At 43.2% G+C, this 12,974-nt stretch overlaps 1 protein-coding gene across 1 annotated transcript in view; it reads right to left on the reverse strand.

Annotated features, from left to right (window-relative positions):
* LOC102564980 (sodium/hydrogen exchanger 2) overlaps window positions 1-10,476 on the reverse strand; it is a 55,404-nt gene extending 44,928 nt beyond the window's left edge. The window contains exons 1-3 of the mRNA XM_059733120.1: window positions 10,215-10,476; window positions 5,604-6,067; window positions 3,259-3,509 (exon numbers count right to left, since the gene is read on the reverse strand). Of these exons, the coding sequence (XP_059589103.1) occupies window positions 3,259-3,509; window positions 5,604-6,067; window positions 10,215-10,476 (977 nt within the window). The remainder of the gene's footprint in view (window positions 1-3,258; window positions 3,510-5,603; window positions 6,068-10,214) is intronic.
* Between the last annotated feature and the right edge of the window lie 2,498 nt (window positions 10,477-12,974).

The raw sequence follows: 12,974 nt of genomic DNA on the forward strand, positions 1-12,974 counted from the left end.
GCGCAACCCCAAAAAATTGTAATTGGTACTGCTTGGTGAATTCAGCTCATATTGAATTCCAAACAAGTTCCAAGTAAGTTCGGAACAACCTAAAATGGGCTTTGCAGTGAATAAATTAGTTAAGAAATAGAAAAAGGTTGCCTGGCTCTGGTTCTTATGGTATCTACTGTTTATAAATAAAACAGATTGATTCAGTACAGGACTGCTAGTCCAGGGATTAGCTGCCTAAGCAACTGTATTGTTACTGAAACAATCCATTATTAAAAAGAAAAGGAAATGGATTCCATAATGGGTACAGTAGAACTGTTAGAAGGATGAAGCATTAAGACTGAATGCCTTCAACATCCATAATGATTTATGCAGCATATTTATTTCACTGTTCAGCCTCATGCTACTATAAATAGAGTTTTAATTTACCTATTCTCATGACTATAGCTGTTTTCAATAATGCTGAAATATTGCCATTCTAGGAAATAAAAATCAGCAGGGTATAGGAGTTGCCTATTTATATACAATGGAATAGCCTTAGTTTAACAAAATTAACTATTTTGATACTGCTATATTAAGCTGTTATGTGGGTATTTAATTTTTAATTTTCTTCTGATCACTACTATTATCATTTTTGCAGTTAGTTATGAAATCACTGTAATTTAGGATCAATTTATAGTCATTAGGGAAATATTTAATATCTTTATCTCTGTGTTCCTCAGTGGTAACTGACTCCATTTCCTTAAGAGGATCAGAAACAGCAGATAGCTAGGATTTATATATTAGGAAACTTGTGATAAATTCACAAGTGTCAGTCACAGTTCTGATTTCTGGGACCTCAAAACATGGGCCCTAATCCTACAATGAGCACTACACATACTGATCACAGGTGCATGGAGTCTCACTGAGTATATCTACATATGCCATTAATGCACGGCAATAAACTGTGGAGTTTATTGCTGTTTTCAATAATGCTGAAATATTGCTATGTATAAGCCATTCTAGGAAATAAAAATCAGCTTATTGCTCCACAGTTTATTGATCCTAGGAACCTCCCAGGTACACTATTTACATGTGCACCCAGACTGCAGCACACTGAGCCGGATTGGAGCAGCTCCAGGGGGCAGCGGGCCTGGGGGGTCAGCCTGACAGCCCAGGGCTGCTCGACTGGGCTCAGCGTGCTGCAAAGAGGCTGGCTGGGGCACAAGGGTGCTTCAGTACAGGGCTAGCCAGCAGGCAGTCCCCACACTGAAGCGCCCTCATGTCCCAGCCAGTGAGATCAGTGCCTAAACATGTGCTGCCGTGCACAAAAAAACCCTGCATCGGGGTTGTACTTGTAAATACATATATGCTGAGAAATTTACTGTACAGCTAATTAGTCAACAGCGCAGTAAATGTCTCGTGTAGACATGCCCACTGACTTCAATACCTCCTCATATAGGTATAGCAAGCTGTCCATTAGGAGCTCATTGATGTCCATTAGGAGCTCAGGAATTCGACACCAAATGGGAATCAAGGGAAAGCAACAAAAGCACCAATAGTTCATGCATAGCTTGAAGTTAAGGCACATAATTTATTCAGGCAAAGCACACCAAAAGAAAAGCAAGCTCCTCTAAAAAATAAAGGTGGCAAAGCTAGATGGATATAGTTCGTTGCCTACTAGCATGGGAAAGGCAGAACAAACAAGAAATGAGCCCTTGGGGAAATGAATGGTTCACCACCTCATACTGCTAAATCATTTACCAATATTGCCCTTGCTTTCCCTTCCTTCCCTCTTACAACATTGCAGCAATGTATTGTCCAACAGGAAGCACATACAGTAGCAAACAATAGAGTAACAGCTACAGTCATTCCACTAAGCTCAGTGGCAGAGGCATCAGTATGAATGAGAAGCATCTGGCCTGATGATGCAAGAAAGAATCAAGATCCATGCATGTGCACGTGCCTGTCTGTCTACCTAGAGTCAAAGCTATTAAAGAGTCATCATCACACTGATGAGTTATGGCTAACTCTTAATTTAAGTGTAGCGGGGAAGTGGTTAATCTCAGAGCCATTTGTGGGATGACTTCTGGGGAATTATGTTTTTAGGACAACCACTGATCGCAAATATAAATAGATGAATTGATCTCTACGATCAAGATAACATACACTAAAACACTAAGCAGCCAAATCTTGGTCAGAACACTCTAAGGAAGGGCAAAATAGGGAGTTTCTTTACCCACATATCATCTAAGCAGCAGTTAAGTGGGATACCTAATACCCTGTGCTCTGGGTACTCTGGGACTGCTTACTGTGTATTCAAGTGCTACACAGCCTCAATGGGCTGTTAGCCAGGGAGGTAGCTGGGTCTCAGCCACATACCATGTATGCTGGAGTGCACACAGAAAATAGGAAAGTTTACAGTCTTTTGAAAAGGGAAGCAACGTGCAGCTCACTGCATGCTCATCTCTCTCCCCACAAGCAATGCTGTCTGCCTACACCAACCTTCCAGAGTAACAGCAGAGTATAGCCCTAAGTAAAGGAATTGGTGAGGATGGGCAAAACATTGTGAACAAAATCAACCCAGATGAACATCTTGCCCTCATCTCAAAGCACACACACACGTTTCTGAGGTTCAAAGCAGATCAACTATTTTGTGTACCTTTTCATATCCCTGTTTTGACTGGGACTCAGAGTGGAAGTGGACATAACAAAACAGCGCTAGAAAGGCTGCTCTGGCTCTGCCAACGTTCCAAAGCACTGGAAATCTCAGACAGTTTGATCTCACAAGGTTTCCAAACTAAGGACATGAAGCCAGGCTCAAATAGCCACCAGAGTATTTGGATGCTGATTGAACCATTTGAAGTCTGAACAGCACTAGTAATCAGGACTGTTTATGATTTTCAGTTATAAAACATGCAAGCTAGCCCCATTCTCTCCACCCTGGAATGCATTGTTTCAACTTAAATCCTTTAGGATTTCAAATAAGTCAAAATCAGATGCCATCTGTTCTATGGTACACTGCTAAGACCTCTTGTCAGTCTTTTAAATCCTGACACAATCTCAGCATACTTGAAGAACGCATATCACCATTGATGTGCAATTGTATAATGCATGGAATGTGATTATAGCCCTGAACTATTACAAAGGCTTTTATATTTTTTGTTTCCCTTAGTACACAGATGCTCATCATAGAGCTCAGGCTAAGCAAACTTGATAACTTATCATAACTGAGTCTTTTCTGCATATGTAACCAGGAGGATTAACTGCATGACTGAAAGTCATACTTACGCCACAATACCAGAGAGATGAAACATTTCTGCAGTGAGATAAGATAGGTAACTGTACAGGAAGACAAAGAGGGGCTCAATGACACGGATGTTCTTGGTAAAGCGTGTAGTAAAAGCAGCAGTCATCCCAAATATAAGGCCTACCAATACCCCTCCTATGGCAACCACAAAAAATTTCCCAATTCCTGCAAAAACATCAACAGTTTTGATTGTTGACATTTCACAGAAGGATCTAAGCAGCTTGTACAGCACCTAGAAGAAAATAAATGGAAAGAGAAAAAAATGCATTAACTATGCATAATCAAGTACTGCAGTGACATCAGATTTTTTTATACTTCTGCTGATGTACCAGAATGCTATAATGAAACAGTGTTGTTTTTACCAGTGGATTTTGCCTCCTAGATGCATCATTTCCCCTCTAGCTCTGCAAAGATTTCCCATAAAAGATGAACACCCTGCCTGCCCCCTATCCTCAGCTCCAGATATTAGCCAAGGGACACCCCTAATACCACAGCTCCAGTGGATGCGGGAGGCCCTACCAGGTGTCCGAGGAGCTGTAAAGACACAGTTTTGGTTACGGGTTGCTCTGCCCCCTGGCAAAATCCTCAGGATCCACAAGATTTTTCTAGGGTCCAGGGCCATGACAGATAAACCCCATGTTCTTCATGGAATGATGCAGTGGGGTGCTCTTAAAGGGATCTCCTTAGAGATTTTCTTTCTCTCTCAATCTCCCCAGAAACTTCTTAGAAGATGAAAGAAAACAGGCAATAGGAATTTGCCTGTACTGTGTAATGCCTGTATTTAATTGATTCCAAACACACAATGAAGGCAAATATCACTGATGTGAATGAAGTGGCCAAGACATGTGTACAGTCTGTACTGCTGCTTCATGAATGATTATAAATATATTTCTACTGCATATTTCTAAACAAAGTAGTTAACTTGGTGTTATTTCTCAAAGTTGTACAATCCCCAGAGTTGTGACTAGAGCCCTGGGTACTTCTCTCCTGGTTGATTATTCCAGCCACTAGGCTACAGAATCGCACCACCTTCTGGCCCAGCGGGCCTTAAATTATTTTCTGTGTAGCTGAACATAGTTTCTCAACCTGTGGTATGTGTATCCCTGGGGGCACGTAAGACACAGGCAGGTGGTATGCAGGTACCCCAACACTCTCTCTCTCTCTCTCTTGCCCTCTTTTCCTCTTTCTTTCTCACCCTCTTTTCCTTTCAAAACTACTGCAAAAAATTTGGTGCACCATGAATTGTGCGGTGCTTTAAATTCCCCGGTAATAATTTGGTTCAGGCCTCCTAACTTTGGCCAACATCACCTCTAGCCCAGGTACATACTTGAGTTGTGCACCCCTGGTGTAAAAGGTGGCAACCCTACCCACAAGAGATCTGACAACAGCCATATATACACAGCCCTTCTTCCAACATATGGCACACATTAGTCTGTAAATATAAAATCCCCTGGAAAATTGAGTGTTGGGGTACTTTTGACAATTTTCAGAAGTTAGGGGGTACTTGCTGCTTAAAAGGTTGAGAAACACTGCAGTAGAAAATGCCTCAACAAAAACAGCAGAGAATGTCCCCACGCAGGCTAGCTTATGGAGTGATTGTTCAGATATTTTTCTGAGGGGTTATCCCCTCAGCAGAACAGGGAAATGACTTTATGTCTCCCAGAGCCTCAGCAACAGATCTAAGTGCTAAGCCATTGAATCAAAAGGTAGTACCACATCTTCTCCGGTTGTGCTTTAAAAGAGTAAGCCCTGCTCCAGTGTGGACAGAAAGGTTGTAGGCACCTACATTTTCTGGAGAGGGTTCTGAGCTGTGGATCCAGAACAAAAAAGGCACCTCACTGGAGTGCTGAGTAAAGTGTCTATAAGCCCTGGAGACAGTGGCACTTGAAGACACAACTCCCTCACCAAGACTTCAGGTTGAAGTCTGTAGTGTGTTGATGCTCCATGGAACTCCATGGTGAGTGAGCTAGTTGTTTTGAAACCTGTTCCCAGATGCCTAACTCTCCCTGTGCACTGTATAGGAAGTCTAGGTGCTAAGGTCAGGGTTCCTGAGTCCCTCTAAGGCCAGACACCTAGAAACTAGGCACTGAAACACCTAAGTTCTTGTGAATCTAGTCGTAAGGCTCAGATCATCACATGCTATTGAAATTAATGGGAGTTGGATGTCTAAATACTTTTGGGAGGCTGAGCCAATTGACTTGCCCAAAATTACCCAGGAAATCCTTAACAGAACAGGGAATTGACTTAAGCCTCCCACATTCGAGACTCGCATGCAATCCATCAGACCTCCTCATACTCTCTGCCCAAAATAAAAGATAATACTTACAACTGTAACAGCATCATTTAAGAGAGATTCTCCAAAAACCAAAATGTGAAGCTTTTCATTGACATGTATCTCTTCAAATACAGACAATACTGCTACAGGGTCCACTGCAGCAATTAGACTGCCAAACAAAAGATTATGGAGCAAGGATATATCCTGCAGGTGAAAGGCTTTCACTTGGCATATCCCATACAGTGAGAAGCCAATTCCAACCACATTCACTATTGTTCCCACTACAGCATACAAAAGGATAGTCCCAATGTTCTCAAAAAAGGGACGGCTGGGCATGAAATATCCTGCATCAAGAACAATTGGTGGCAGTAAATAAAGGAAAAAGACATCACTGTCCATGACTGGTGGGGACTTATCATTTAAACCATAGATGATTCCTCCCATGATGAGTCCCACAAATATCAATAAACAGCTCTCAGGCACAACTGAAGGCAGCTTGTTATACAGATGAAATCCTGGTGAGAGGTAAAGAAATAGCATCATTTCTATATCACCATGCAGAATCAGCATAACACATCCACATCATCTCAGCATATATTTGTTCATAATTTGAAAGAGAAAACATCACATATTGTGGGTTTTAGAAGACAGTATTCTGAGGTGAGAATGAATTATGTTTATCATAACTAATCTTACAAATCACCAGATTTAAAAATAATACCAGTTGGACTCTTCAGGCAAATATGCACTGAATTTAAAAATTGCTTTAAATATTGATAAAAATAAAATGTTAATAAATAAATTACAATAATTTCTATTGAGCCTTTCACCCAGGAAGATGATGCAAAAGCACTTTACAGATTTACGTTCAAACTATCAGCTGCCAGAACACAGCCAAGCCTGGGAAAATGCAACCTCCTTGCTATATTACATCACCATATAATAAGAGGAGAAATTTAGGTAGGTTTCATGGAATTTCCCAAGGAGAAATTTGTCTAGAACACCTCTAATTTTGTCAAAAGTGCTAGGAGAATATTATGGGAGGTAAGGATTTTTGGGGGTCATATCTTTTATTGGACTAACTGCATAGCTGGAATAAAGTTAGACAAGCTTTTGAATGGAATGCATTCTTCGTCAGGATATTTTTAATAACTATAATTGGGATTGACCCTAATTCATAACCTTAATTATAACCATAATTCATAAAAGTTAAAAATATATTTTTAGGCAATGATGCAGTAGTAACATTACAAATCACCTACTTAAAATAAGTAAATGATAAACAAGGATCCAGGTTTTCCATTTCCCACAGGAAAAAACAAGGATTTTCCCTTTTGGCTGAGAAAAAAGCAGGTTTTTAATTTTAACAGAGACACGCAGATTTTGCATTTTTGCAAAGCGCTCTCTGCAGTCTGGCAGAGTTCCAGCAGGAGGAGGGTGGTTAGGCAGGGGGCACTATATGCATGCGTGTGCTCACATATGCACATGGCACTAGACAGCCTGGGGAGTAGCTCCCACAGGTAAATCTGGGGGAGGGTGGGGATTGAGGCCCCTGTAGGGAGGGAGGGAGTTGGGCAGGGCTGGGGCTGGGGCTGTAGCTGCTGCCCAGCTGGGGCAGTGCATGCGGCTTGGGGCCTGGGGGCAAAATGCACAGCCACAGGGCCCCAGTGAGGAGTGGGATGGAGCCATGGGCAGCTCAGCTGGGGGGTATGGGGAGGTAGGGCTGGCTCCCTCCCCACTGTGCACACTCCTAGGGGGGCATAGGGGGCACATAGCCCCCAGATTTGTGCATGGGGTGGGGATGGGCTGCCCACTGCAGGCTCGGACTCCCCATCCTGCTGCCCCTGCCCTGGGGCCTCCATGGCCCAGTGGGTGAGACCCAGTGAGGCAGGGAAGAGTAGGGCCAGGCAGGGAATCTCCTTGCTGCATAAGCCCTGCACTGCCATGGTGAGGTGCCCCCTGCCTGCCCAGCAGCAATGGGAGAGGTAGCAAGGAGTTGTGCCCCTTGCTGTTTCTGGGTGGGTAGGGATCGCCTTGCCATGGTGGCATGAGGCTCACAGTGGTGGCAGCAAGCTTCCCCACCCGGCCCCGCTCTGCCCTGCTGCACTGGGTCCTGCTTGCTGGGCCATGGAAGCCCCAGGGGAAGGGGAGCAGGGTGAGGAGCCCAAGGCTGCAGCAGGCAGCCTGCACCCACCTCCCTCCCCACATGGGGTCTGCTCTGAACGTGCTGCCCATGGGGGAGAGGGAGCTGGGCTCTGCACTCCACTCTGCCACAGCAGCTGCCACCTCCCACCAGGGGGGCTGTGGGTGGGGAGTGAGGTAGGCTCCCCAATTGCTTTCAAACTGTAAATATATCAATAAAACATCATGTTCAATTGATACCTATATCTATATAGTTGTGTTTCATTTTAATTGCAGGTTTGGAATCTTTTAATCAGAGAAGTTACAATTTTTTTATCAGAGAATTTATGATTTTTAAACAGAAAAAAACAGGATCCCTGGTGATAAATCAGGTAACATATGATTTAGTCAAATAACATACTGTCTTCAGCACTACAGATGTGGATAGCAACACTAGCTAAAAAAAAAAATCAGTTACACATTTCCAACAAGAGAAAGCCTACTTACTATTAATAGTATTATCATAATAGTAATGATAAATTAATACATTTCCATTTTAATATGCACTATTCAGCAGTACTCCAAACAATTAGAAAACAATATTATGAAATACATTCACAACTGTACTGTGAAATTCCAGTACATTCAGACAAATGAAGCAGTGTATAGCTACTTTGTGCACCTCTTACAAATGTTCAAGCTATTAAAGGAAGTAAATTGAAATAAACCAAACTAAAAAGAAAAAGAATAAGACCAATCTTATGTGATTGTTCTTATTTGTCCAGTTATATTACCAGCTATCAGGGCCTCATTGTACTAGAACCTGTATAGACTTTAAAATCCTCTCTCTGCACCAAAAACTAGGTCTGTGCGAAGCTTCAGGTAGTGATTCAATTTGGAGGAGATTCAGCCTGATTTGGTGGCCAGATCTCCAAATCTGAATCGAATCAAGTTAAAGGTCCAATTTAAAGGTCCAATTTAAAGGTCCAAATTGATTCAAAGCTCTCTGAATCTTTGGAAAAGATTAGGAGAGCTTTGATGATTCGGGCAGTCCCCGGTGGCTGCAGCAGGGAGCTGCAGCTGAACTTCAAGATGGTAAGTAGGGGGTGGGTGGGGGGGCTGTGGGAGTGGGGAGAGAACCATGGGGGGAACTCTGCCAAGCCCCTCAGCCCCCCAGCCCCTCCCACCCCTGCCCAATGCCCCAGCCCCCCCATGGCTGCCCACCCCAGCTCCTGGTACTTTTATAAAAAGCCCAGTTTAACAAGTGCTGGGACCTGGGGTGGGCAGGGCAGCCATTGCTGGGCTGGGAGAGCAGGTGTGGGATAGGCCTGGCCTGGCTGATTCGGAGATTCAGCAGCAGCCAAATCTCCGAATTAGATTTGGATGAATCGATTCGGGACAGTGATTTGAATCACCGAATCAAACCACTGTCCCCTGAATTGGCTGAATCCGAAGCGAATACTAGCCGCTTCACACAGGCCTACCAAGAGCTCAGATATTTCATATTTCTAAAGAAATAAATTAAGGCTTAAAAAAATGTCTGCAGCACAAATGGCCAGAAGGTGAATGCAATACATAACCTGAACATATTCCCTTTCTTCTGCCAACCGCACAAAGATGCATGAATGTGCTTCACACACTGCACTTGACTTGATAAAAACATAAGAACAGTAGGTCTATGGAAATTTAGACCAAATGAAAATCGGCTCCTGCAGGCATTGAGATCATTCACAAGTAAATGTCTAAATTTTTGTAGGATTAAGACCTAAATAATTCATCATAATTGGCCAGATCCAGGATTTGCTCTTCATTCTAAATGCCCACTGACATCTCATGAGTCCTATGTCTAGAGCAGTTGCAAATAATTCAGGATTAATATGTCAATTTGCAATCCCATTATCTATCATGGAGTCTCCCCTCTCCCCTATTACATTTGCAAATCCTGATAATGTTAAACGTACACAGAGCTTAAAAACATACTCTGCCATTTGCAGCTGCAGTACTTTGACGTAACAAACAATTGGGTGGGGACTTTCTCATATGCAAACATGTTTTTAATGTCTTATATGTGCAGAGAAACCTCGGAGACAGCTAGCCTGGTTTTTTGTCTACAAGTGGCCAGAACTTGAGGCTACAATGAGGTAAAGGCAGGCAGCTGGAGCAGGAAAGAAACTATCCTTTTCTGTCTAGTCCAATATTTGAAATGTATAATTAAGAATCCCCTCCTCTCACTCTCTGAGAGAACAGTCTGCTGTTGAGCTTGTCTGTCACTGGGATTCCCAACAGAGCTGCTTCTCACTCAGGCACTGAGCAAGATGGGACAATCTGGGAGCCTCTGCATTTTAGGAATTAACAGCCAAAGTTGGGATAAAGGGGTTGAGCTGGAGGGAAACCTTCACCCCCCACCCTCCCACCCCCCAATCTGGGACTGTGGAAGACAAGTACCCGGAAGTACCGGCAAGGAAGTGTGCTAAGCCCCCTCCAAAGCCTGACTCTTGCCTCTCCCCTCTTCCTTACCTATTTTTAAAGTTGACTCCTTACCTATTTTGGCCAGAGAAGCTAGCATGATCCAGAGCGTTATTTCAAAGGGGACCTGGACGTGCTGATAATCCAGGGAGAAGAACGTGTGCTCTGAAGATTCATTACCAGGGACTTCCTCAGGTTCCCAGCTGGCATTCTCAGAGCCCAAATCCAAAGCCAGTAGCTGCTGGGGGCCCTTGAGTGTGCTGACCACAAGAGCACCAAGGAGTAAGGACCAGAAGGACCCCAGCAGCCAACCTGCTTCCAGGTTCTGCCTCTCCATTTGCCTGGGCAGCCGTCTGCCTGGGAAAGTTAGTTGCTGGCTGCTGCCCAGCTCCTGGCGGCTGCTGCTGCTGCTGCTCCTCTGTGCCTGAGTGGTTGGGAACTACTGCTGGCTCATACACCCTGTAGGATGTAGCTGTGAATGCAGGAGGAACTGCTCAGCCCAAAAGTGAACTTCCCACCCCCAACCCCACCTCTCTGTGGTCCAGCCAGAAAGCTCTGGAATAACTCCAGGTTTCTCTCCAGTACAAGGTGCCAATACAAAGTCTTACACTTAGACACAAAGTGCTTAGCATGTCCTTGCAGAAAAGCTTCACAAATACTTAGAACTGTGTGTGTACAGGGGAGGGGGGCAGGTTAGAGATGGATCATATTTGGCCTCATGACCTCAGATGTCATTGCCTAAATGGAGTTTAGCTAATCCAACTGGACCCACGGCTCCAGACCTTGATGTAGCAGTGCCCTCCAAATCCATACCCAACACCTGGCTCCTGTTGGACATACCTGATTCCTGGCCCCCGTTCACCCAAATTCTAATACCTGTATAGAGGACAAATATAAACAATATCTCTGGACAAATGCCTCTTAAATTGTCTTTAGAAATTCAAGCATAATATCATCCCAAAGCAACAACCAATTTACCCTACAATTACAGAATAAAACACAACAGGAAACATATTGGACAGAGGTAATCTGTACTGGAACATTAAATTCTAGCACTTGCTTGAAGCTTATTCTTGCCACCAGGGACAGAGAGCTGTTTTGGTGTTTAATTTCTGTGGACGGCACTCATATACCATAGGGTAGATATGCTTGTAAAAATTAGAAAAATTCTGTCAATAATACCATCTTTTAACTTCAAGGGGTTTTGATTACTTGGCCTTTTCTGCATTTCAAAATGATTCCTTTTGCTGCAGTGGCCTGTTTTAATATCAAACTGGATCAGGTTCAGCCTGCTGACTTCTTCAGTCACTTATGGGAGCAAGATTATTTCTTAGTGAGCATGTGCATTTAAGTGCACCTAAGCATGCATTTAAGCGTGCCTAAATTTAATACGTATTAGCTTAATGTGCATTAAGCGGGTTTAGATGGGTGTCTACATGTTCAGGCATTAAAACACATTAATGCTGTTTGTGGACTTGGGACTAAAATTAGCCCCAAGTTAGTCCACACACAGCATTAATGTGCTTTAACTATTTGCACCTAAATTCAATACCTGCATTTTCAGGTATCAGATTTGGGCACAAATAGCCGAAATTCACCTTTTTTAAAGTGTATTAAAGGTGCACACATGTAGACATGTACCCTAATGCACCTTACGTGTAAGCTAATGTGCCTTAAAATGTCTTGTGCAGATGCACCCACTAACACTGAAATATCCATTCATAATACAGAGGGCAAAATCCATGTAGCTGGATTCCTCCACATTGTAGTTTAATCAAGTCAGTGATATTTCACTAGACATGAATTTAGCCCATAGAAATCAAATAATTAATATGTGGATGCCCCAGGCTAGCACTAAAGCAATCAATGGCCCTTTTTTTCCCTTTAGCTGCCTAACTGACACCAGACCTAAGCTACTATTGACACACTGGCGACCCATTTTTCTGTAATGGGGATCAAAGTGGGAAACAGAAATCACACACACTTGTGTACCTTTTGTTAACATTAAATCATGTCCCAGTTTCTAATGTTATTTGTAGAACAAAAGAATAACTGAGAAACTTGGGATGCATCAAGAGGTGCAGAGCAATATATTCTGAAGGTTACTCTTTTCCATTCACCACTGTTCACCTGCTTTCATAGTGTTCCTTTAATATGAATTTCTATCTTGTCTGGAAAACAAATACTTGTCTTGGTTATGGTGCAAAATGAGATTTCCAGAACACTGGGGCCAATTGTTCCTTTGCTTGGGGGAAAAATACCTGCAGCATGGAGTCCTCGTGGAGAGAGCTCTCACAAGATTTCCCTCACTAAATTGTCCTTGAGTCCGTTCCATGGCATCATGGAGGAGAGGAAACTGGGTCTCACTACCCTAAATCAATGTAGTCTAAGAATATAGGTACTCTTCCTTTAAATATTAAGCAGGGAGTTGGATAGTTAGGTGATAATCTAAGTAGAAGCCCTACGGTGAAGAGGACACAGAAGAAGTTTGAGTCCACACCTTTCCCGATTCTAACCCAGTTCAGCGTCAGAAAAAGGTAACTGTTCAATTATTTACCTTTGATATGATACAGTGCCATATGATACGGCGTGTTCTGACCCCAGGAACCACAAAGCCAGACCCACCTGCAATAGCTGTTGGTCCCCTCTGATGCCCAGACATCCTCCACTAGTGATGGTTCCCAACCCCCCTTTTCTCTTCCCAGAGTTCAAGTTCCCTATTATAGAAGAAGCTGTGGAAAGGTTAAAATAACCCCAGGCTGTATTAAGTTTTGAGTGGATTTTTTTTGAAGTTTTTCTGCTCAGCTATTGTCTAGTTCAGAAGAATTGCTCCAG

This window comes from Alligator mississippiensis, chromosome 8 (genome assembly GCF_030867095.1).
Source record: "Alligator mississippiensis isolate rAllMis1 chromosome 8, rAllMis1, whole genome shotgun sequence".
Classification (NCBI taxonomy): Eukaryota; Metazoa; Chordata; order Crocodylia; family Alligatoridae; genus Alligator; species Alligator mississippiensis.